The sequence below is a fragment of the Anguilla anguilla genome, chromosome 7 (genome assembly GCF_013347855.1).
Source record: "Anguilla anguilla isolate fAngAng1 chromosome 7, fAngAng1.pri, whole genome shotgun sequence".
Classification (NCBI taxonomy): domain Eukaryota; kingdom Metazoa; phylum Chordata; class Actinopteri; order Anguilliformes; family Anguillidae; genus Anguilla; species Anguilla anguilla.
Genome location: NC_049207.1, coordinates 30,458,317 through 30,485,318, shown reverse-complemented (window position 1 = coordinate 30,485,318; position 27,002 = coordinate 30,458,317). Strand labels below are relative to the sequence as shown.

General features: G+C 42.6%; 1 protein-coding gene and 1 pseudogene across 1 annotated transcript in view; one reads left to right on the top strand and one right to left on the bottom strand.

Annotated features, from left to right (window-relative positions):
* unc93b1 (unc-93 homolog B1, TLR signaling regulator) overlaps positions 1-5,389 on the top strand; it is a 32,727-nt gene extending 27,338 nt beyond the window's left edge. The window contains exon 13 of the mRNA XM_035425949.1: positions 4,501-5,389. Within this exon, the coding sequence (XP_035281840.1) occupies positions 4,501-4,737 (237 nt within the window). The 3' untranslated portion in view covers positions 4,738-5,389. The remainder of the gene's footprint in view (positions 1-4,500) is intronic.
* Positions 5,390-6,258: 869 nt separating this feature from the next.
* Positions 6,259-22,913, bottom strand: LOC118231910 (annotated as a pseudogene).
* Positions 22,914-27,002: the final 4,089 nt, after the last annotated feature.

The following is a 27,002-nucleotide window of genomic DNA, read 5'->3' as shown; positions in this document are numbered from 1 at the left end:
GTAATGTGTACATGTTCGTATATATTTTCAAGCTAGAGCTCATGATTCCTGTTTTTCTGACCAACTTGCCAAAGAATTTGCTTTAGCCATGCTGATGAGTTAACAAAATTAGTAAAATATTCCATGAACTAACGGGAAAAAAAACAATTACACTGCCACGTGTATTTGCATATTACTGCATAATGTTATGGTAGAATTCACAACGCTATGCTGAAAAAAAACGCTTATGCAGATATGTGGAGCTCTCACTCTTTGTAATAAAATTCAAATGAAACATTCCATATACCTTTGGAAAGCTTGTACTATCCTCTACACAATAAAAGAGTTATGAATCAAATCAGAATAAAGTGATAGGAGTTACAGCAGCATAAAGTGGAAGGGGGGTTGTAAATACCTACCCCTGCTTTCTTTTTGCATGTTTATTTCTCGAACAGATTGTTCAAGACAATAAATGACCACAGAGTCTTGAAAGGGTCATTGTTACATGTAAATACAATGGTAATATTGTATACATTTTTCATATTTAGTCACAGCTACTGATAGTCGAATGACATGGTGTAAAATTCCACAGAAATTCCTTCTATCCTGTTTATTTCGCTGTTCAGCTAGCAGGCTTTTATACTGTTGTGCTGGCATACAATGGGGGTGCTTGTTAAATGGACTACCTGCGTGGCAATTGTGGAACTCCGAAACTTTGTATTTAGCATCGTTGTAGTGTATTGCGTACTAATGAAGCTAAAACAGAGTCTGATGTTGTTTCCACTCATAGTTTGGTCGCAGGAGAAATTAATGTCTGAGTTGAGCAATCTAGGCATGCCGGCTAGGGGGCTTGCCAAAGGGGTTAAGGAATTGGTGTGCGCGCAGGCATCCAGTGGTTATGGTTCACATAGGAACCAATGACATACAGTGCTGCTTGAAAGTATGTGAACCCCTTGTGCAATTACAGATTTTTGAGTTTTTACCATGAAATCTTGATTTCATCAGAACCTTCTTTCTTATCTGAAATAACAGGTTTATATTTACCAATTCCATATGTTGGTTTAGAGGAAATCATGCATGTAATAGAAAAACAAAGTTAAAAAGGAATTATTGCTTGTGCAAAAATAAGTGAACCCCAAGTTGCATTTGTTTACTCAAGTAGGTAGAATCAGGTGTTATGCCCATAAAGCTGAATGCAAAATACACCATGCAGAGAGGAAAGGAGATCTCAGAGGAAGAGGGTAGTGAGAGCACATCAGTCTGGGCAAGGCTATAAAATCACCTTAAAAAATTGAGCTCTATTAGTCCACTGTGAGGCAAATCATGTACAAATGGAGAGCATTTATCATGACAGCAGCTCAGACTAGAAGTGGACACCATTCCAAAATATCCCCAAGAGCCACAATAAAAATAATAAATCAGGTAAAAACCAACACAAACATAACATCTAGAGATGTGCAGACTTCCGTTGGTGCATCTCAGGTAACTGTGCATGCTTCAACAATAAGAACTTTTTAAAGAAGAATTTTAGCAAGGGTGGCTTGGCGGTGAGGGAACGAGAGCGAATGTGTATTAGTAAGTAATAATCGGAAATGTCTTTGCATAAATGCTAGAAGTATAAAAAAATAAATGTTTAAAACGTGAGGTTGCTATGAATAGTCAGGGCTATGACATTGTTGAGATTGCAGAGACATGGCTTGGGGAGGAGGATGGGGATTAATACAATATAGAATACAAACTCATTAGAAAGGATACATCTCTATGGTGTAGCTCTCTGTGTAAAAGAAAAATTTAATGTGCAAGAAATTCCAGAAATTGACTCATACCGAGTGAGTATATTTGGATTAGCTCATAGGGGAACCTGAAAATGGCCTTATGGTATGTGTTACAGGCACCAGTTTCAGACAGTGGTGCGATTTAAATGTTCTTTGGAAACACAAACATGTTTGTCAGGAATGTGAGACTATTATTATGGGTGACTTCAATTATGTGATATTAATTGATGACAGGACCAGGAAAAAGTGAGGAAGATTTTTTAGATGTTATAAATGACCTTTTTTTGGCACGGTATGTAGCATAGAGGTAATCCAGCCACTTGGAACTAGCGATCATTCTGCAGTTAGTTTTGATGTATTTTGGCAAATTAATAAGGCCTCCTCTACAACCTGAATGTTTTATTTTAGATGAGCCAGTTTTAACAAGATGCGAGTAAATTTATGTAATATTGACTGGGTGCAATTTCTTGACTGCAAAACTGTGAATGAAAACTGGGGCAGGTTCAAAAAGGTTATTCTTTTTTTTGCCAATTTAGTCGTTATACCAATTCCTGTGTGAATCACGGTCCTGGTTGATGCGCTATCCTCTGTTGGTCTGGGGAAGGTGTAGACTACCACATGCCTCCTGCAATACAGCCGCTTTTTTTCGCCTGACAGCGAGGAGTTTCACTGGGAGAGCATAACGCGTGCGGAGGTTCACACTATCTCCCCCAGATCCCCTCCCTGCTCAACAGGCACCCCACCAACCAGTAGGAGTCACTAATGCAACGATCAGGAGTCATACCCTCACCAGCTTCCCACCCAGGAACACTGCCAATTGTATTCGTAGGAACGTCTGACCAAGCCGGAAGTACCGCTGCCGGGGATTGAACCCCGGTTTCTGCGGTGGTAGGCGAGTGCTTATACCTCTACACTACCCAGACGGCCCTCAAAAAGGTTATTCTTGAGGCACAATTGAAATTTATTCGAAAGGTAAGGAAAAGTAAGTTGAAGCTGCTGCACTGAGGGTAATAAGGCTGAATATTGTAATATGTGTGCTAAAGTTAAAAAAAGAACTACAGGAAGCCAAGAGGATATTTGAAAGGCAAATTGCCCAAGATGCAATAAGTAAGTCCAAAATGTTTCTTTCAATACTGTAGTAGGAAAATGATATCAGGTGCATCACAAATGAAGAAGGAGCATCGCTTTTTAAGAATAAAGATATTGCTGATGCCATTATTTTCTTGAGAATTTTACTAGAGAAGAGGTTACTAATAGACTGGAAGGCATATTCAGTACTCAGAATGTCTTAGCAGATATTGAGATAGAGGATAAAGAAGTACTGGATAAATTACATAAATGAAAGACAAATAAGGCAGCAGGCCCTGATGACAAATACCCAAGGGTACTCAAAGAGTTAGGTGAAATCACCTTTAAACCACTGACAGGTATCTTAGTATTTAGGGACCACTGCTCTTCCTCATTTATATTAATGACAGGGGCATTAATCAAATTACATTAGTCAAATCTGCAGATGATACAAAACTGGGAATTTGAGCTAATAGTTTAGAATCTACTAAAATAATCCAAGAAGATTTAAACAAAATCCAGAGGTGGGCAGACACCTGGCAAATGAAATTCAATATAGCCAAATGTAAAGTTCTGCATATGGGAAATAATATTAGGCAGGAATACTTTATGGGAGGAACAAAATTGCAACGTGCTCAATTTGACAAAGACTTGGGAGTAATGGTTGATCAAAACTTTCAGGGTCTAGGCACTGTGCTGTAGCAGTAAAAAAAAAAAGGCCAAAAGGATGCTGGGATTTATAGCCAAAACTATTGAGTATAAATCCAAGGAAGTTAAACTTATCTTATTCAATACATTGGTTGTACCACACTTGGAGTATTGTGTGCAGTTCTGGGGACTGTGCAAGAAAGATATATATTCAGGAAAATGGCAAGCATTGTTGGGCTTAATGGCCTTTTCCTATCATTATGTTATTTTATATTCTCAAATGGATTATTCATGACAATAAATAACCACTGACTCTTGAAAGGGACATCTTTAGGTGTAAAATAAATGGTATTAAGTTTGTAATTTATTCCATAATTAGTGGCAGATATTGCAACATAGCTCAGGAGGTAAGAGCGGTTGTCTGGCAGTCGGAGTGTTGCCGGTTCGATTCCCTGCCCTGGGCGTGTCGAAGTGTCCCTGAGCAAGACACCTAACCCCTATTTGCTCCCAACGAGCTGATTGGTACCTTGCATGGCAGTCTTTCACTGATGGTGTGTGAGTGTGTGTGAATGAGGGAATGAGAGGCATCAATTGTAAAGCGCTTTCGATAAAAGTGCTATATAAATGCAGTCCCTTTACCATTATAGAATGACATGGTATACATGAACGAAATGCTATTATTGGGTTTATCCTGTTGCTATGACAGAATACAAATTTTTGGTGGTGACAGAATATAGTTATAACTCCCTAGACACTATTGCCCAGTGTGTCATGCTGAGGGGGTAGAGTTGCAAATGAGACTGCAATCAGGGGGCGCTTGTTAAATGGACAACCTACTCGGCAAAGGTGGAATTTAATAACTGTATTTGGCATAGGTGTCATGTATCATCTACTACAACACATATTTTGTTGTTTCCACTCATGGTTTTGTTGCAGGAGCACTGAATGTCTGAGTTGAGCAATCTCAGGATGTTGGCACCCTGGCCACTAGGGGGCTTGCATATAGGGGCTAACTGGTTGATTGTTTCAGGTGAAAGGCTACCGCTACCTGGAGGAAGATGACTCAGATGAGTCTGACTCAGAGATGAGTGAGGAAGAGGAGGAGGCAGTGGGGGCCAGCGAGGACGAGACCATTGGAGACCGGGTTTCCCAGGACTCCCATTCCCCGGTGGGGGGAGTGGGTGAAGTCAGGGGACGGAGGAGGAGAATGGAGGAAGATGCCTATGAACAGGCAGGAGGGGTGGAGGACTATGTGCACACTCAGTGAAGGAGAGAGAGGGAAGGAGGGAGAAAGAGGGAGAGAGAAAGGGAGGAAATGTTCTGAACCATATTCTTACTCCCCAGTATCTTCAGTAGCACTGCCAATCTGAGATCAGCGCACAGCATGTTAACTCAGCTAGCAATAAGTGCTCATCTGAGATCAGTGCACAGCATGTTCTTGGCACACAATAACAGAATGCTCATCTGAGATTGGAGATGCTGCTTTAGATGAGTGGGGAAATTAAGACTTTCTAGAATGCAGACAAAATACAGAGAAAAAATGGGAGTATATAAAAAGGTGTTGAGGAACAGGTGCGAAAATGAAAAAAGGTGTGGAAAAGAGAAGTGTAAATAAAAGAACAGAGAAGTGATAACGAATAGGCATTTAGCTGAAAGCTGGCAGTGTCCAAGTTTAAATGTGCAATTCTGCATAGATAGTATTTTTCTGCTTAAACTTTAAAATAATTTTGAAATATTTGGGGTCAAAAACCATGCCTGGGGTGGCTGTCACATGTTAATTTGTTAACTTTTTGTGTGCGGAAGCGACCTAAGAATATTAATGACTTTTAATGTTCAATATGTCATTGTACTGCTGTATTGTTTTAGCAGATTGTGCTATTTCGCATGTCTTAGAAAATAAATGTTTGTGTTAAATCTAACATGTACAGAATAGAGACCATGTTCTTATTTTTACCTCAGTACAAATTCAGTAAGTCTTGACAAACCACTTTTGTGAATGTCTTACACAAACCCTGGAGCCAATTCCTCATGCTGCACTCAGTTGTCTTCAGTATATTTAATTTAACTTAATTAATTAGAATTAATTTAAATTCAAAAAGGCCGTACTTACAAAAACAATATACAGGTTTACTTATGCAGCTGTGCCTTCAAAGGGGAAAATGAAAGCGTACTAGAAAGTACTTTAGGTGCATCAGTGTGTGTGAGTGTTCGGGGGGGGAGGGGGGGGTCCGGGGGCTTGGCTCACCTCCATCCTCAAAAATATTAAGCACTCTGAGACATACACATACACACTGAAATAATGGCCCGGAGGCTTTCTCTGAAGTTGAACACATTTATTAGTTGTTGCCTGATTCCTCCTCCTCCAGCACTCAGTATTAAATCCAACCTGCACTGCACTATGATGGGACGTGTACACTACATAGCCGATAGTATGTGGACACCTGACATTCAACATCTCAAACTCCAAAATTATGGGCAGCACTATGGAGTTGGTCCACCCTTTGCTGTTGTAACAACCTCCACTCTTCTGGGAAGGCGTTATACTAGATGTTGGAGCATCGCTGCAGGGATTTGCTTTCATTCAGTCAGAAGAGCATTAAGTGAGGTCGGGCATTGATTGGGCGATTAGGCTTGGCTTGCAGTTGCCTTTCCAACTGATCCCAAAGGTGTTGGATGGGGTTGAGGTCAGGGCTCTGTGTAGGCCAGTCAGATTCTTCCACACCATTCTCGACAAAACAATTTCTATATGGACCTCGCTGTGTTCCCAGGGGCATTGTCATGCTGAATCGGGAAAGGGCCTTCCCCAAACTGTTGGAGAAGCACAGAATCGTCTAGAATGTGATTGTATGCTGTAGCATAAAAATTTGCCTTCAATTGAACCTAGGGGCCTAGCCCAAACCATGAAAAACAGTCCCAGACCAAGGGGTGTCCAGATACTTTTGGTCATATAGAGTAACATTAGCCTAACACAGGGATAACCTGCCCTGAGGTGTACAGTCTCCACTGCACCCATAGTCCTGGGTGATGTATGCTTGCACACCTACATACACAGCCCCGCCCATTGGAAGGCATCCATGCTGTGCCATGTGTCGATGTGCTACGATTCACCCTCCATAGTGCCCCTTGGTGGAGGGTATTGGCAACTAATACTACTAAGCTGGAACGGATGGTTGTCAGCTAGGAATGTGTGTGTGTTAGTCTCAGTGTTCTGGTCCTCCTGTCATTTTTGTGTGTCACAGTGCTGAGCCCAAGATCAGCGGGGAGTGTCAGTATAACGGACCACCACCAGTGTCTCTCAGTATGTCGGTGACAGACTGGTATCAGTGTGTCAGAGTCAGAGTAGGTCTGTACAGTTAAAAGGTTGGTGAGTGGGAGCGGGTCGGCTGGTCTCAGTGGGTTGGTTTTGGGGCTCCCCCTCAATGCTGGATCCTGCGAATGGACTGGATTTGGGGGGTCTGGCAGTGGGATCCCCAGTTCCTCCAGTGCTGGTAGTCTCTACTGTGCCTCTCACACTCCGAGGGCGCAGGGGGTGGGGGGGGGCACAGGGGTAGAAGGAGTGGGGGACGGGGGTACAGAGAGTGAGGAAAAGGGGGTAGAGCGGGGGAAGCATGGGGGTAGAGAGAGAGTGGGTGGGGGGAGATGGGGGGCAGGGGGAAAGAGAAAAAGCAAGGAATAGGAAGAAAGAGGGAGGGAGGAGAGAGAGATAAAGGTAGTCAAATGAAGCCTTTCATAATTTTGGGGGCTTTTCTACAGGCATTGAAAGATATCACCCAGCTCTACATGATGGAAAGATCTCATATCTCAGTAAATAACACAAAAACGAAATAACTAATAACACTAAAATGCTAAATGAATTGCCATTTCTGGTAATTCCATTTTTGTAAATGTGAGGTTTCTCCCCAGCACTTGGAGTGAGTGTGTGTTTGCCCTGAGGGTGTGAATGGGGCATTTGAGAGTGGGAATGGTCAACGGATGATGCACTCACGCGCCACACTGCACATGCATGGATCCCACTTCATTGTTGCACCAGCCCATGGCCTGCAGGGAGGGGTAGTCTTCACACAGCTCCACACTGCGACCCAGGAAGTTCTCCTTCTCAAAGATTATCATGCGACTGCTCTGGTGGGACTGAGATCAGAGAGAGGCTATCAGACACATACAAACACACGCGTACACACACACACACACACACACACATATGCCAATACATACACACAGACACACAAACACTCACATGAATAAACATGGGTACACTCACAGAGGATGTCAGACATACTGAAGTTGTCAGACACACACACACACAAGCACACACAAATATACAAACATATACATACACGCACACATTTAATCACTCACACAAACACATGCACACACACTCACAGCGCAGTAGATTGGTCAAAATGACATCACCCTCTCCACGTGGTAGGACAGGTTGCCACTGTAGGCATTCCAGTGAGGGTACTCCCCCCTTTCTAGCACAAACTGCTGCCCCTGGAAGTCATGGTGCTCAAACCCCACCCACCTGCATACAGACACCTAGGTTAATACAGCATATACACACTGACCGCACATTAATGTACATTAACACCAAACTGTGACAGATGTAACGATGTCGACATGTCCACAGGGAGGAAAACCAAGTGTATCTGACTTCATTAACCTGTAACATGGATGTTTGTGAGAACACAGGTTTGTGTATACGTGTATTTACTGTGGTATGCTGAAATAATGGCCAGACTTACACTCTGAAGGCAAGACTATCTACTGCTGCCAGGCATTCATCTAATTGTTCTCTGACACTAAGACCTCCTATCCTAGCAGGTAAAGGTGCTTCTCATCCAGGAATCTTGCAAATAAGGTTTCTGCGCCATTAACCAACTTTAACCTGGAAAATATATTTATCCGCTTACCGAAACTAACAGCTGAACAAGGGAGCCTTAACTAAGATTACTCCATCTACTGAGAGACTTAGTATAAATGAAGATCTAAGAATCCCAGACTCTGACCCAATTACATTTTATATGAATTAATACTAGGATCTGTCCCAAAGCAGCTGCAGTTCTGGTCAGTGAAACTATCACTATGCCCAGTGAATAACCCGTATTACCATGTTTCCCCTAAACCGCATAAAAAGCCTGATTGGTCCTCACAGAGATGTACCCCGGTCAACATACAGTGAGCACCATAATTCATTTGACAGTGACACATTTTTTGTTATTTTGGTTCTGTACTCTAGCACTTTGAGTTCGAAAGGATACAATGACAATGAAGGTTGAAGTGCAGACTGTCAGCTTTAATTTGAGGGTATTTTCATACATATCGGATTAACCATTTAGAAATTATAGAACCTTTTGTACATAGTCCCCCCCATTTTTGGGCATCAAAAAATATTGGACAGTTTAACAAAATGTAGAATAAAGTAATCATTTTAAATATTTGGTCACATATCCTTTGCATGAAATAACTGCTTGAAGTCTGCGATGCATAGACATCACCAAACGCTGGGTATCTTCCCTTGTGATGCTCTGCCAGGGCTGTACTGCAGCCATCTTCAGTTCATGCTTGTTTCGGGGACTTTTTGCCTTCAGTCCCCTCTTCAGCACGTAAATTGCATGTTCAATTGGATTCAGATCCGGTGATTGACTCGGCCAGTCAAGGATTTTCCACTTTTTAGCCGTCAAAAACCCCTTTGTTGCTCTAGCAGTATGTTTCGGGTCATCGTCTTGTTGCATGATGAAGTGCCGTCCAATGAGTTTTGAGGCATTTGGTTTTATCTGAGCAGATAAAATATTTCTGTAGACTTCAGAATTCATTGTTCTACTTCTGTCTGCAGTCACATCTTCGATGAAGACAAGTGAGCCCGTTCCACTGGCAGCCATACAGGCCCAAGCCATAACACCCCCTCCACCATGTTTCATGGATGAGGTGGTATGCTTTGGATCATGGGCATTTCCTTTTTTTCTCCACACTTTCCTCTTTCCATCACTCTGGTACATGTTAATCTTTGTCTCATCTGTCCACAAGACTTTGTTCCAGAACTATTGGGGCTCTTTTAGGTGCTTTTCAGCAAACTGTAATCTCGCCTTTCTGTTCTTCAGGCTTATCAGTGGTTTGCATCTTGTAGTGTACCCTCTGTAGTCCTGCTGGTGTAGTCTTCTACGTATGGTAGACTTTGACACATCTACACCTGCATCCAGGAGAGTGTTTTTGATCTATTGGGCTGTTGACAGGGGGGTTTTCTTCACCATAGAGAGTATTCTCTGGTCATCCACTACAGTGGTCTTCCTCTGTCTACCGGGTCTTTTGACATAATTGAGTTCACCAGTTGTTTTTTTCTTGTTAATGATGAACCAAACTGTTGACTTTGGCATGCCCAGCGTTTTTGCAATGCTCCTGATTGATTTATTTTCATTTCTGAGCCTTATGACAGCCAGCTTAATTTGCATCAACACTGCTGTCTTCCTCATGTTGTCACACACCAACAACAATCTCCAAAGGCAATTGCAAAGTCTAGAATCAAGACTAGATATCAACAGCTCTCTTCTGCATTCACTAACGACACAAATGAATACACCTGCCTAAGGAAACACATCTGTGAAGCCAATTCAACATATACTTGTAGTACCTTAAAATGGGGGGACCATGTACAAAAGGTGCTGTCATTTCTAAACGGTTCATCCGATGTGGATGAAAATATCCTCAAATTAAAGCGGACAGTCTGCACTTCAACCTCGTTGTCATTTCCAACTCAAAGTGCTAGAGTACAGAACCAAAATAACAAAAAATGTGTCACTGACCAATGAATTATGGTGCTCACTGTATATGCAAACAATGTACGTTAGATGCACTGAAAAGGGAAAGCAGTTTATCATGACACAATAAGACCATGATCTTCTCGTAGCCTGCAGCGACCTAAATGCAAAGGTGTGCAACGACAAAAGCAACTACGAGAGAGCAATGGGTAAACATGGATGTGGAGTAATGAACAACAATGGTGAGAGACTAGATGCATTCTGTCTATCAAACATGGTAATTGGAGGCACTCTGTTTCCCCACAAGAACATCCACAAATTGCCATGGCTCTCACCAAATGGGAAAGAAAAGAACCAGATCGACCATTTGATGATCAACGGCAAGTAGAGACGCTCGCTGAGAGATGTCAAAGTGCGAAGAGGAGCAGATGTCTCCAGTGACCACCACCTTGTAACAGCACACATCAAACTGAAGCTGAGAAGAGCAGGCCCACCACCCAAAGGAACTCCTGAATTTGATTTCTGCATGCTGAAAGACCCATCCATAAAGAAAATATTCACAATACAAGTCCGGAATAGATATCAAGCCCTCTCCAATACTGCAAAGGAAGATGATGATGAGAATGAGATCGACATCAACAAACATTGGGCAAATATAATTAAACCTACAATGAAACCAGCAAGAAAGTTATTGGGCACAAGAGAAAACAATGTAAGCAATGGATCAGTAGTGAAACATGGAAGACTATTGAAGAGAGAAGAGACTTGAAAATCAAAATAAACAGCACCAAATCATCCAGGCTCAAACCGGAACTACAAGTCCAGTACCAAAATATCAACAGACAGGCTAGTAAGGAGAGACAAGAGAGCCTACCTGGAGGAGCTGGCAAACGCAGCTGAAAAAACAGCTTCCCATAACCAACAAGGAACAGTCTACAAAATCACCAAGCTGATATGCGGAAGAACATTCAGAACCAATAATCATATCAAAGACAAACAAGGACAACTACTCATCACAGAAAAAGAACAGGAGTAAAGATGGACAGAACATTTCAGAGAGATTCTCAACAGAGATCCCCCTCTACACCCAATAAAAACACAAGAACCTGCAGATGACCTGGACATCAATATCAACCCAGCAACAAAAATAGAAATCATCAAAGTCATTAAATCACTCAAGAACAGAAAGTCCCCAGGTGCTGACAAATTTAAATGCAGAGCTCTTCAAAGCCAATCCAGAACTAGCTGCAAACATTCTCCTTCCACTATACACTGACATCTGGGTGGAAGGGAAGATACCATCAGACTGGACGAAAGGAGTGATTGTTAAAGTACCAAAGAAAGGCACATTATATGACTGCAACGACTGGAGGGGCATTACGCTTCTCTCTGTTCCCAGAAAAATATTCTGCAAGATCATTATACACCGAATCACATCAAAAGTAGACAAAGTGCTCAGAGACAAAAAAGCTGGATTCAGGAATGGCAAAGGATGCATTGACCATATCTTCACTCTCAGGAACATCATTGAGCAGTGCAATGAATGGCAACGACAACTGTATATAAACTTCATCAACTTCCAGAAGGCTTTTGACAGCATCCACCGTGATAGCCCCTGGAAGATCATAAGAAGCTACGGCATCCCCTCCCACATAGTGAACATCATCCAACAGTTCTACCACACCTTTTCCTGCACTGTGGGAGCAAACAACACCAGCTTTGTTGTAGGATCAGGAGTCCGCCAAGGATGTGTGATGTCAGCACTACTGTTCAACCTTACCATAGACTGGGTCATGCGGAGAACAACAGAAGACAAGGCAAGAGGAATTTGATTTACCCTCTATTCCACCATCGAAGATCTTGACTTTGCGGATGACCTAGCCCTCCACTCACATACACATACGCACTTGCAAGAAAAGACAAAAAGACTCCAGTCCTACGGACAACAAGTAGAACTGGTGATCAACGACAGTAAAACCAAAGTCATGCCCATCAACATCAATACACCAACAGAAATAACAATAGAGGAACAGGTCTTAGACAACACTGATAACTTCACATACCTAGGAAGCACCATTTACCACGACGACAAATCTGGAAATCCAACCAATACAGTACCAAAAACAAACTCCGTATCTACCAAAGCTGTGTACTATCAACACTACTCCACGGTGCAGAATGCTGGAAAACAACAGAACAGGACACTCACAAACTATCCACCTTCCACACATCATGCCTACATAAGATCTTGCATATATTCTGGCCAAAGACCATCTCCAACAATAACCTTCTCAAAATCACCCAGCAAGATGACATACACTCCATACTCAGGAGATGCAGGTGGACCTGGATTGACCATATGCTCAGAATGGACATCAAAGCAATCCCAAGTCGCATTACACTGGACCCCAGAAGGCAAAAGAAGGAAAGGGAGGCCCAAAATAACATGGTGCAGGATAACAGAGAAAGCACTCCAACAACACCAACAGAACTGGGGGACCATAGAGAAGCTGGCCAAAGACAAAAGGAAATGGAGGGACTTTGTTGCTGCCCTATTCGACAGCCGGCGCAATGGGGACGAGTGAGTGAGTGAAGACATTTGGTGATAACCAAGGATAGGTGGTTCAATGAAACATTTTAATTACAAAGCAAGAGAAATAAGGACAATTGTTCTGTAAATAGAGAAAAAAACGTACAATCTAACAAACTAAGACAAAGAAAAGGAAAACAAAGAGATTATTGATTTATGCCCAACATGCTTGTGACAGAGTACTACTGTACCAGCAGAACTGTTAAACAGATTCTCCCCGAATGTTTCTTAGGACTTCCCTTACATGTAATCCTGAGAAAGTCTTCCACTTTACATGCTTCCCTTTGTATACCCAAATTCCTCTGGACAGGAATCCCCACCATCGAGACCCCCCTCCCCACTCTCATCCAGGATGTATATTGCCCTTCTCTTGTAGACACAGGGGAACCACTAAAATCTAGTGATAGTGATAAGATACTTTGTGTGATGGAACATGATCTCATGCTTTTATATGTCTTACTATTCTGTGAAGTGACTTTGTGACAGTTCTCAGTAAAAAGCGCTATACAAATAAAATAGATACTTTTCAATATCATCTGCATTTCTGTTGATATTATTCACAGTCCAGCACATTTATCACATCATCCCCAGTTATTTACATGCACATACATATAATGCTTTCTTTCAGTCCATAATGTGTGTAATGGTAAACCAGATTCCCATCTGACCCAGGGGTGCCTGTGAGAGCTTTCTATGACATGAAAACAGAGCATGTCCTGGTCATCTGTTTATTCTCGTTCCTGTAGGCCACAAGTTTTGGTGGGGTAAAAGACTGTCCCACAGCAATCTCCAGGCTGTGGACAATTGTCTTTTCAGCTGTGTTCACAGCCTTCTGATCTTTATGACTCCAAATTATTAAGGTCCAGAGATGGTTCTTACAGTGCATACACATGGACTGCAGACTACAGTATATTAACACTGCACTGAGAGGTTTTAATACAGTATGCACACTACTACAGTACTTTAAAACTGCACTGAGAGAGAGGGTTAATATTGTATGTGCATACTGCACACATTACATTATCACTGTACTGAGGGAGGGTTAATACAGTATATAAACACGGACCACTACAGTACATTAACACTGCACTGAGACAGAGAGAGTTAATACATTTGACACTATGGTCAGGGTGATTGCTCAATTCTGACTGGTTGGAAGGTGTGCGTGTACTGTTTAATGACGTACAGATAGTTCGGATTACATTACATTATAGGCATTTAGCAGACGCTCTTATCCAGAGCGACGTACAACAAGTGCATAGGTTTCATGATGTAGAGGCGCAAAAGAAACACTAGAGTGAAGTAAGGATCGTAGTGCCAGAAGTGACCACATCGATCAGGACTCCAACCCTGTAGAGTAAGCTTGTTCAGCAAGCAAGAATCCTACCAAGTACAAACTAGCACTGGAATCACACCTAATCATACAAAAACAATCCTGCCAGATACACTAACATAATCAAATTATCCTAGCTAGGTACAGTGAGCTGAATTATAGGCTAGGGAGGGGTGGGGAGAGGTGCAGCCTGAAGAGATGAGTCTTCAGTCTGCGTTTGAAAGTGGTGAGATTCTCTGCTGTTCTGACCGTCACGGGGAGGTCATTCCACCAGCGAGGGGCCAGGACAGACAGCAGACGGGAGCGGGAAGTGCAGACGCGAAGAGGGGGAGGTGCCAAGCGTCCAGAGGTGGCAGAACGGAGAGGTCTGGCTGGTGTGTAGGGTCTGATGATCCTCTGGATGTATCCTGGTGCTGACCCCTTAGCTGCCTGGTATGCAAGCACCAAGGTCGGATGAAGTTTAATCAGCTTTTTAAATTCATATGCTGCCTGATTAACTGCAGAATAGCTGGACTCCAATAAAATTCTGTCATTGTTAAGGTAATGCAATACATATCTAGGTAACTATATAGGTCTAGTTATGTTACCACTGAGTTAGCTAAGCAGTTTGGTGTTTATATGTGCACTATTTAATCATTTTTAATCATGTGTAATATTTAGTCACTGCATGATTTCTATTATAATGAATTACCAAATACTCTGGATATCCCTGATGCTGACCTACGTGCATTCAAGATGGCAAGCATTAGCTAATGTTCGCAAACATATTCAAGATGCAGATAGAACAAAGGTTGCCAGTTTCATCCTGAAATGTGAGCAAAAATTAAAATCATCATTTCAAGGGATGGCCTTCTCGGCATATCGCTCAATTATGCATACCTGTTCGTTAGTTGTGCCACATAGTGTCCTTGTATAATATTTTTCATGTCAGGATGGCAGGTATCCAGCCAAGTTACGCCTTGGCAGGGCGACATGCCCCACACCTATACAGCACAGAGAGTTGGACATTTTTAAGGGTTCCCCACAGAATTAACCGCAACAACCACAGACTCTCAGCCCTTAAAACCTTCATTTCTGTACCTTCAGACGCCATTCAACAGACATAATTCACAAACAACTTCACACGTCCACACAATAAAAGCCCCAAATGAAGGGGATTTTGCATTTTCTCCTCCCTCTTCTTCATCACAAATGCTCCAAGCCCGCATATGTCTCCCGATTGGACATCTGCCTTCGACACTTCTGCATTTGTGACAGCCCAGGCTCGAGCCCCCCCTCGGACTCATGGAAACTTCACTCATTACATTGCCTTCCTGGGTAACTAAAAATTAAACATATAAACTATTGCTTTTGCATCTGTATAGTCTTTGCGGGAAACTGATTTATATTTCTCAAATACAAAAAAATACACCCACACTTTAGACAGTTCCGCTTTTGGCATTTTTACAGAGTTTAACGTTAGCTACCTTGCTAACAACACGACAGACCAGCTGTATAACAGTACAGTTCGCTGTCAAATTAAACTCTATAATCAGCTGTGCACTTCGGTCCGGTAGGTAACGTTACCGGTCGCATAGAAACTGGCGTAAGATAATGATTATGAAATTAATAAGCACAAAAATAATAAAATACACCCACGTTTCAGAGAGTTCCGGTTTCGGCATTTTCACCGAAAATTATTAGCTACCTTCCTAACGACTCATCGAAGTCACACGCAAGAAGTAGACTACACGTTTAAAACAGCAATTTTACTATTCCTACAGCTACTTCTCTAGTACTTCTCTGTGACATTTTTGCCTGGACCGCAACAGGGGGCCAGCCCTACAAATGCGAATGTCTGTGACTGAGTGACTGACTGAGTGATGAAGTTACACCATTGGTCGGCCGGATCACGTGTGTCATAACAACCAAATAAACAAGCGAGTACAGCATTTTCTCCTCAGGCAGAATGACAAACAGGGCAGAGGATTACGTTACCGAGGAACAAGAAAAAAGGTAGATTTAACTAACTAACCTTAAGTTAGATAGATTTTACAGTTTAAATAATCATTCGCAATGTATTCTCTATTGATGTTCATGGTCAACAAATTCTTATTAATATTAATAATATATCGTGAAATAATGTTCCAGGTAACGTTAGCTAGGTAAGGTAAACAGATTTGCAACTATATATGAAATAGGCGAAATATCGGTAACAACCTGTAGATGCCTAGTTATGTAGGAAAAAATGTCTTTGTAATCCTCCAGTGGTTATTTTTTCAGTACTTTCGCGATTTTTTTCAGTGCTGGCAAATAAGTCAGAGCTGGCCCAGTGTTAGCTTTTGGTTGCTAAGGGGACCTGTATCGACCACCCCATATAAATGAATATGTCGGCACGTCCAGGAATGCGTACATATTCACAATTGTAACCCAAGTCGCAGGACGCAAAATAGCCGTTAGGAAAGCAGTTTGAAATTATGAAGCAACGTCTGCGCCATTGGGTTTAGTGGGTTGCGATGAGATAATTCCGAGCGTGTTGCTTGTCTTAAAGTTAATATAGTAAATAAGGCTGTATTAATATAACTAAATGTATATGTATGAAGTTGGTTTCACATTTAGACAGTTTATAATGTGTATTTTTACAGGACTTACATTTTAATAGGTAACGATGTCCAGTTCTCTCTAATAAATTACAAAGTAAATACACTAGCAGTTCAGGTGGTCGATACACATCCCGCCCCTTGGGTGGTTGATAATGTGCTCTCGCTAACGTTACTTTCGCTAGTAGGCTAGGGGCTCAAAGTAGCTATGCTCCGTTTTGAAGGTTTTGAAGGGAAAGAAATGCCTTCTAGTTCTAAAATATGTAACGTTAATGGTGGCTACTACAATATTTTAATGTTCTTACTAGTTGTCAAAAAATATGTTCTAATGTTTGTTTTGCAGTCAAGTGTCATTTTATTTCATATTTTTAAATGACCTATTGATATTCACTCCGACGCCAGCGGCACGCGCGCACCACCCAGGTACAACAAAACCCTTTCCCCCCGCTGCTGAAAAAAATCCTAGAGGAAACACTGTTAGGTCCAGCCATATACTAGGTTTTAACCTGGTCTTCTTTCATGTGTGACAGCCCAGGTTTGAATCTCCCCTCGTACTCATGGAAACTTCCCAGTCATTAGGCCTACATTGCCTTGCTGGGCAACTAAAAATAAAACATTTAAACTATTTCTTTTGCATCTGTATAATCTTTGCGGGAAACTCATTTATATTTGCATATTTATACAACTAATAATAAAATATACCCACATGCTTCACGTTCAACGTTTTGGCTGAGTTTAACGTTAGCCACCTTGCTATCCAGACGACAGACAGATAGCATAACTAGCTTGCCGGGTAGCGCGTCTGCCTGCAATAATATTTGATGAGCGACATGCAGGGTTAGAATCCCACCTCGGACTCAGGAAAATCTCTCACTCATTATAGTGCCTTGCTGGGTATCTAAAAGTAAAGCATTTAAACTATTGCTTTTTCATCCGTATGATTGTTGCTGGAAAGTCATTTATATTTTCTGAACAAAGGGCCAAGTTACTTGAAAGAATTTAGGAACCATTGGGTAGCATTGCTTTGGAATACAGCTTGTTTAATTTGTCTGAGCTAAGATAGGCAATATTGTCGCATTTAACTTGGCACAATTTTGATATCAATAATTTTAATGGCAGGCCTAGATTTGAATGTATGACTTATAGACAGTGCTTTGTATGTGTGAGTGACTTGCCATTTTTGTATGTTGAAAGTGTGTTTTTCATCAGATTGGGATGGCAGGTATGCCATGTATGGTCTACAACCTCCCCAGACATTCCCATGTCACCCCCCTGCGCACTGACCTCCACTGGCTGCCTGTTATGGCTTGCATCAAATTTAAGACTTTGGTGCTTGCATACCAGGCAGCTAAGGGGTCAGCACCAGGATACATCCAGAGGATCATCAGACCCTACACACCAGCCAGACCTCTCCGTTCTGCCACCTCTGGACGCTTGGCACCTCCCCCTCTTCGTGTCTGTACTTCCCGTTCGCGTCTGCTGTCTGTCCTGGCCCCTCGCTGGTGGAATGACCTTCCCGTGGCAGTCAGAACTGCAGAGAATCTGACTACCTTCAAGCGCAGACTAAAGACACATCTCTTCAGGCTGCACCTCTCCCCACCCCTCCCTAGCCTCTAGTTTAGCTCAATGTACCTAGTTAGGCTAATGCGATCACGTTAGTTTTTATTTGGCAGGATTGTTTTTTTAGGCAAATGTGATTTCAGTGCTAGTTTTGTACTTGGCAGGATTGTTTGTTTGTTTGCTGAACAGGTTACCCTACAGGTTTGGAGTCCTGATCTATGTGGTCACTTCTGGCACTACGATCTTTACTTCACTCTAGTGTGTTTTTTCTGCACCTCTGCACCTTGAACTGATGCACTTGTTGTACGTCACTCTGGATAAGAGCATCTGCTAAATGCCTGTAATGTAATGTAATGTAATGTAATGTATGCCATCCCGCCAAGTTATGCCTTGGCGGGGGCATGCCCCATACCTATACAGCACTGAGAGTTTGGCACTTTTCAGGGTTCCCCACAGAAATAACCACAACAGCCACAGACACTCAGCCCTTAAAAACATTAAATTCTGTACATTCTGACCCCATTTCAACAGACAGATTTCAGAAACAACTTCACATGTCCACACAATAAAGCCCCAAACTAAGGGGATTTTGCGTTTTCTCCTTCTTCTTCTTCTTCTTCTCATTCTTATTTTTTCCTCACCCTCACGACCCAATCAAACACTTGCATACACACGCAAAATACCCATACCTTTTTACTCTGAAACATGTCCAGTTTAAACAGCTAATCTGTCTGTGGCCTAGTGGGTAAGGTCCTAGTCTTAGGAACATTGGGTCTTGGGTTCAAGCCCAGCTAGGGACACATTTCTTTAACCTGCTTTTACCCTCACTAATAATTGTCTACTACTTCTCAATTATTTCTTTTGCACCATATCTACCCGCCGTTCACCGAACGTATACACTGCATTATGACGTACCGTCTGCACTTTCAGTTATTAACCGGCTACAATATTGCAAAGCCATATGGATTCAACGGGAGCTCTTCTGTGCTTACTGGCCTGTGTTCTTCTTTAAAACCACGGACAGGTTTGCTAATGATATTTCACGCATTGCATAGCTATGTCATGGTGCTGCACTAACAAAGTCACAAACTGGTAAACCTCCGGTTGAAGGATTGAATCCCGCCTCACCCTCAAGCAGATAATTTCCTCTTTTACACTAACGTTTTCTTACACTTTTATATTTTCTTTACCAAAACTCACTCACGGCCACCCATATGCATTTCATGACGGCAAATGTATTCCTTTTATTAAAAAGTTACACCAGTTCACCACTGTGCCATTTCTACTAACTATATTTCTTCACTTGGCTACCGTACAAAACCTTCTTATCAGCAAACGCCACGTTTCTACATTCATGTTACCTCGCCCTGTTCTCTATCTAGCCACATACAAGCAATTACTACGTATGTACGTTCTGTAACTCCTCATTAAAACATTACATTTAAAATCATGACTCACTCATAAGTATAACTACTAGTACTGAACATGAGAAAAGCACATCAGTGTAATAGATTTCACATTACTTAACCCTCCACCTTAACGGTTAATACTTTATACTGACTGTTATATATACCGTTCCATAAGGAAACCAAGCTTGCTCATGGTCACTTCATTTATTTCGCACTATAGTCTGTGATCATGTCAACCTTCACCTACATGCCCATTCTGCTAAAAACATATTGTTTCAACTACGCAATTTCATCATTTCATCCTAATTTCTCTCGCACTGTTGTTATTTTCTCATATGCAAAGCCTGCTGGGACATATGCGTCTGCTCCTATTCTCCACTATCAAGTTTTCCGGTTCTAGCTTAGCAAAACAGTGAAGAGGATTCCCACCTGCAGATAAGCCTATCAAAATGCCTTCTAAACCTTACAAACACTAAAAGTGCATCTCCACGAAATAACAGACAACTGAGCAGGACAGCAGGGTACACAAGTTGCGACCTAGGGAGCTCTAATACTACGGGCTTGCTGATTCTTTTCTCAACCAAGGCTCGTTGGATGCCCGTCAAATCCGTTGAGTACATACACTGGCCATATTTCACCTGCGTTTCTGTTGCGTTTACACTTACGCCACCGCACCCTTTGTCACAGCCACTGTTTTACATATATAGCAAACCGAAACTGCTAAACGGTAGGCTACACGCTCATCAGAGTGTACAAATTCACACAAGGATAGCCATAATCCACAACCGTTTCTTACAGGGTCACTTCGCATTTCTCACTCTCATAATAAAACGCTTTGCAAAAAGAAATGATATCTCATAAAAAACACGTTTTCAACGTACAAAAATGCCGAGTTACTCACACATACAAGACCAGTCCAGGCCTGCCATTGAAAGTATTGATATCGAAATGACGCCAAGTTACGGTACTACAATCAATATAGCCTATCTTGCCTCACCGAAATTAAATAAGATGTATTCCAAAGCAATGCTACCCAATATTTCCTCAATTCTTTCAAGTCACTTGGCCTTGTGTTTTGTAATCTTACCATTTTACAATGTCATGCAAACTTTGTGTCAGATCAAAGAGTCAAATATTTTGAATTGCCTCATGGAACACATTGAAATTCATGTAGCCTACAAAACTGCTGCTGAGTAACTACAGGAAGCATATTTCTGCAGAAAACATGTTTATACTTGCTTCTGAACTGAATTTGAGTACATGTACAAGTTATTGTATATTTGCTACATACAATAAATACTGCATGTAAAATACATATTGTACATACATACATAGAGAACTTCTTTATCCCCATGGCGACATTTCCCTCGCAGCATCTTACATTCACATTTACGAACACACACTTATACCAAGAAACATACTATCATTCACGCAACAGAAAGGCTGGGCAGCGAAATACATACATACCAATACAAATTGGACATATACACGACTATTCAATCAATCTTGACTGTGAGAGAGCCACCCACACATATGTTTGGCCTGTCCATGTAGTGCATGCTTATACACACAGGGCCAAGTGACTTGAAAGAATTGAGGAAATATTGGGTAGCATTGCTTTGGAATACATCTTATTTAATTTCGGTGAGGCAAGATAGGCTATATTGTTTGTAGTACCGTAACTTGGCGTCATTTTGATATCAATACTTTTAATGGCAGGCCTGGACTGGTCTTGTATGTGTGAGTAACTTGGCATTTTTGTACGTTGAAAACGTGTTTTTTATGAGATCGAGATATACAAGAACTGGAGACGACTTCCATTTACCGGTTCCATGGATTTCTATGGGAACTGCTCAATGGCGCATGAAGCCAATTCATGGACGCGGCTGTTTGACTATGGGCTTTTGGCACTAGAGCAAGCGCACTGGGTACCTAGACATGAAGGATCACGGTAAATGCAGAGAGCACTGACATTGTCTGAGGAATTGTGGCTTTGATGGCTAGCTACAGGATTTTGGGGGGAAAAATAAGTGACTCATTGTGACAAGGCCATTTCATACTTATTAAAAAACGGCGTGAGCTTGCAAGACTGAAATGCAGTGAGATGTTGTGGTTAGCTAGCTAACTAAATAACTGGTTTTAAAAGCTAGCTATCGAGCTGTCTTACTGGCTAGCCCCAGCCAGCTAGACTGTAGAATAGTTGTAGATGATTAACTTTTCCGAATGATAAAAAATCGGTGGCAGTTCACTGTAACATAAGTAATTAAATCTAGCTAGAAGGCTAGCCACAACTTCTGACTAGTTTAAATCCTACAGGCAAGATGTGTACTCTGCCATTCTGTGTCATGGGAGCTAGTGACTACTACTGTTTAAAAAAGATAGACTTGTGACTTACAAAATAAATATAAATGTGAGCGGTAGCTCGGTGATTCGATTGTAGTTTAACAGGTGCTTTCTAAAGCCTTAAATGACCTCCTAGCCAGCGTCACCCTGATCTCAAGCAAAATGCATCGTTGTGAAAAGCGATTGCAGACAGGAACAGCTAACTAATAATTCATTTTAATTATCTGCTTGCTTTGTTTTGAATGCCTGAGAGAAATTAAAAGATTTCATCAATATTTTTATTTTTTATTCAAATGGAAACGTGCAATGTGCTTGATATTTTTGGCTATGTATATAAACAAGACCAGGTCAAAACCTATTACATGGCTGGACCTAACACGTGATCCGGCCGACCAATGGTGTAACATCACTCACTCAGTCACTCAGTTACAGACATTTGCGTTTGAAGGGCTGTTTGTAGGGCTGGACCCGCTGTTGCGGTCCAGCCAAAAATGTATAATAATAAAGTAAGAGCTTGTCACCTATTGCAACATTGGCTCTTTTTCATTGTTTAAAGGTAAAAGTGCAAGGCAAAGACAACTGTCAGACATGTAATTCACTATTTGGCCGTTCTCAGCCAAAGGAAGCTTCAAAGTGCTCGGCCAGCGTAGCGGAGGTAAGGCAGAGCAGGAGCTGGGGTGTAGTGGCATTCAGTCTAGATTTCAAAATAAGCCACAAACGAGCTGTAGGCACAGTAACTTTAGTCTGACGCGAATGACAGGAGATGTAATCTAGAGAAGTTTACTGAAATTGTAAAGTTTGAATCACATCGTGTCACATTAGAAAAACTATGTGCTCCCATGCCCAACGCAGCTATCAGCCAGACTAACCTGTGCATGACTCCAATACACAACGTCACTCGCTATATTAAAGGGAGCATCAATAATCAACATTCAATATATATGAATTTGTTTTTCACACTTTATACATTATATTTCTTATACAATGAATAGAAATTATAAACCATGAGTTTTAAAAACTATGAACTATGAATTTAGCATGAAATATAAATGAACTTATATTCTCACATATAATGGCTCTTACAGGGGGGTTACCATCTGTGTCTGTGTGTCTGCATGTGTGTGTATGTGTGTCAGAGGGGTGTTCATGCTCATGCCCCTGCCCCCTCCTCTTTTTCACCAGTTAAAATATGTTGCAACATTGGGCAACTTAGGAAGTAGTTTTTGTAACAATTGGAAGGTTGCATCTGAGTCCTGCATCTAGGTCTGCCATTCTACATTTCATCTACATTTCAATATTCAAGATGTCATTGCCTCGTGTTGATAAATGTACCCCATCACCTAAAAACGGTCCTGGTGTGATAGAAAACAAGCGTGCTTACTGTGTTTAACTATATGAAATGTATTTTTAAGTGTTTATAACAAAACTATGTGTGTAACTGAAGGTGAACAATGGAACGGTACTGGAGAGGAATGACCTGTGAAGAGGAAGAAAACAATGTGGGCAAAACAGGGAGCTTGCCACAGGCATTTAAGAAGGTCATTGAATGTGTAAAGTGACTTGAGAGATTGTGGAGGTGTGGTGTGGTTAGGGCGCCATCTGCAGGCAGAGAGGGAGTGGTTTAGCCGACACTGCAACCCCAGACGTGTGCAATCACAATTAATTGCAAATTGTTTATATGCTGCAGTGAGACCTGGGCGTTGAAATGAGAGATGCATTGTGCAGGGTGTAAAATTAACTTTTTTATGCACTAGCCACTGTGTCTAGTAGATTCTCAACTTCTACCAGCCACTCACCTTTCTTACCAGCCACTTTTTAAAAATCAATATTAAAGGGTAAATATGATCAAAATGAAACATAGCAACGCTGTCCTCTGCGGGGGACTCCTCCGCACCATAGCAATACAAATCTGGTGACTCTTGGATGTTTTTTGATCCTTGATAGCTTCCACTTTTAAGTTTTTGGTGTCAACAATAAAGCAGTTTGTCTTACAGTTGTCTGGGGTGTTACTGGCGGTGACTGGTTAGCTGAAAATTGGTGGGGCGCAAAACTTTCCTTTAAACTAATCATTGATCTCAACCTGTTTTCATGAATTTTCCTTTATTATCAAGCGTGCCAACAATCGGACTAATCAAATGGCAAGTGGCCTAACACACAGCGTTTCATACCGTGTTAGGGGGATTAAATCATAAATTCAATTTATCTGTTAAAAATCCTTTGTAATCACCAGGTCGTCTACACTTAACGAACAAGATACACCTGTCTGTTATCTACCATGTTCGCTTTCAGAATAACCAGCAAAAACAAAACCTGCACTTCAAGATTGTTTACAATCTACGCATTGCAGATATTTGCCATGAATACAAGTGCGGAGAAAGAAGTGCATGTATCCGCAAATAATGTTGATTAAAAATTTGCACAATTTCGTACTGAAAATGAAAATAAATGGCTATAAGGCCTAGGCTACTCGCTAAAACTGCCTATTTGGGGAGAGCTGGCTATATGTGATAGTATTGAGTAGCCTATTTTGTGGATTAATTGTATTGATACTCAAAGAAAATCGAGAAGTTTTCGCCACTGCTTAGTGATTAAAACTGATTTTTCTAAATCGCATTTATCATTTAAGCTCCCTAACACAATGCGAAGAAGCTGTGTGTCACATTCCAATTGATTAGTCAGATAGTTTGCATGCTTATTAATCACTGAAAATTAATTGAAATAGTTCAATGATTTGTTTAAAGGAAAGTTTTGCGTTCCACCAATTTTCAGCTCACCAGTCACCGCCCAATACACTGTTTTGCTAGGCGGCTCGAACACCAGCCAGTCACGCAACTTGCCTGCCTCATCATGTCACCACTTCTCATTGAAATATCGTCTTTTTTTAGGACCCAATGTCATCTCCATATCTGGCAGCGACACACCACCTGTACTTTTTTCATTATCAGTGTCTGCTGGCCTCTTCACACCTGCTATATACCGCCACATTCCTCCAGTCACTGTCGGTATCTAGATATCCCCACGGAAAACGTGTCAAAGAGGAGGGGTGGAGGCTCATGGCGGATGGCTACTTCCTGGTCAGGCCAAAGGGCGGGCGGAACCGGCCAAAGAGGAGCCGAGTTCGACGAGTCTCGTGGCCGTAACACGAGATGGGTCGCCAGTTACTGCCATGTAAATAACGCAATAACACAGTCACACAAAGTTTGGGCATCCGCAACTGTGGCGTGTGAGCCTCACAAATTTACCAGCCACTCCGAAAAATCACCCGCATTTGGCGGGTGGCAGGTGTTCATTTTACACCCTGTGCACGCGGGAGCGACGTGTCATCTAATCCCTGTCCTTATCTTGTGGTTTGTTTAGTTTGTGTTTCCGTGTTTTGTGTGAGTGCACAATAAAAGTTGTAATCTACGTGTCTAAGAACAACGGATTGTGTGGTTTGTGGGGAGAAGGACTGGAGAACTTGTTACAGTGGTGGCCTGTGTGGGGAGAGAGAGGAGGCAAAAACAAGCTGGAAGCACAAGTAGGAGCGAAGGTGATGGAACTGCCGCTGGGGCAAACCCTGAGGCATTTAGCGGCATTACGGCTCAGGGGCAGGCAGAGGATCGGGCTCTCCTGCGGAGTATGCTGCAGTAGAACTCAGCTGGACAATCACCGCCAACCACCCCAACTGGCAAGTACGCCGGGCTACAGATGCCACGAATGCCGGACACATGGGACGTAGAGGCGTACCTGACCACGTCTGAGGGCACAGCGGCTGCCTGTGGGTGGACTACAGAGGAGTGGGCTGTGCGTTTGCTTCCCCTTCTCACCGGGGAAGCTCAACAAGCTGCACACAGCTTGCCGGCGTTCTCGAGAACCATCTACGAGGACCTGAAGCGGGCACTTTTAGACCGAATTGGACAATGGAGGAAGATCACCATTGCCGCTTCTTCAATGCGAGAATGCCGGCAGCCCCTTTGCTCTGGCTCACCAGCTCCGAGATGCCGCTAACCGGTGGCTCCAGCCAGCAGTGCACTCAGCGGTGGAGGTTGTTGAGCAGGTGACGATTGAGCAATTTGTGCTAAGCCTGCCGACTGCCACTGCCGATGGGGTGCGCTGCCACAGACTAACATCGCTGGACACCGCAGTTGCCCTGGCGGAGGATCACCTCAGCGCCCTCCAACATCGCTCTCCAGCTCCTGGCCCCGCCCTGAGGGAACCCTGGTCTTCTCATCCGGTCCCAGCACCAAGGAGAAAAACACCAGGGGGACCCTTGTCGGTAGCAAGGAAATCTGCCTCTTCTCTCCCCAATACCCTGTCTCCCCACAACCCCTTCTATGTTCCCCCACAGGCCTCAGTCTCAGTGGTTGCAGCGCCGGACACCCAGAGGCCTCCTCAGACGCCTGGGCAAGAGCGCAGGCATTGTGGTCGACCCGACCATTTCCGTAGGAACTGTCCCCTTATGGAAGTGGGGCAAGTGGGGGCTTGCCAGCCCCCTCCCCTGTTCAGGAGGGGATGTACCGGATACTGGTAAGGATTCAAGGGGGTAAACGCCAGGCTTTGCTAGATGCAGGTCTGTAAACAAACCATGATTCACCAAAGCTTTATTCGGCCCGAGGCGTTGGTGGAAGCATCATGGGTATCAATAAGGTGTGTGCATGGGGATATTCACGATTACCCAGTGGTGCCAGTGGAAAGTCGACACGGGAAAAAAGCATAGAGTAAAGGCTGCCATTAGCTCCCGCCTGTCGCATCCCCTTTTATTGGGTATTGATTGACTGGGGTTTAATAATATAATGAAAGGTTACATGGGGAAGTGACCGATAGGAATCTGTGGGCTATGTGATGTGTTCAGTGGTGACGCAAGGTCGTCCAACGCTGCTGAGGGAGAGGCAGGGTTGGGAGAAGCGCTCACGAGAGCGCTCATCTCCAGGAGGACTTTCTGCTCGAGCAGTCTCGGGATGATACTTTATGCTTTGCCTTTGAACAA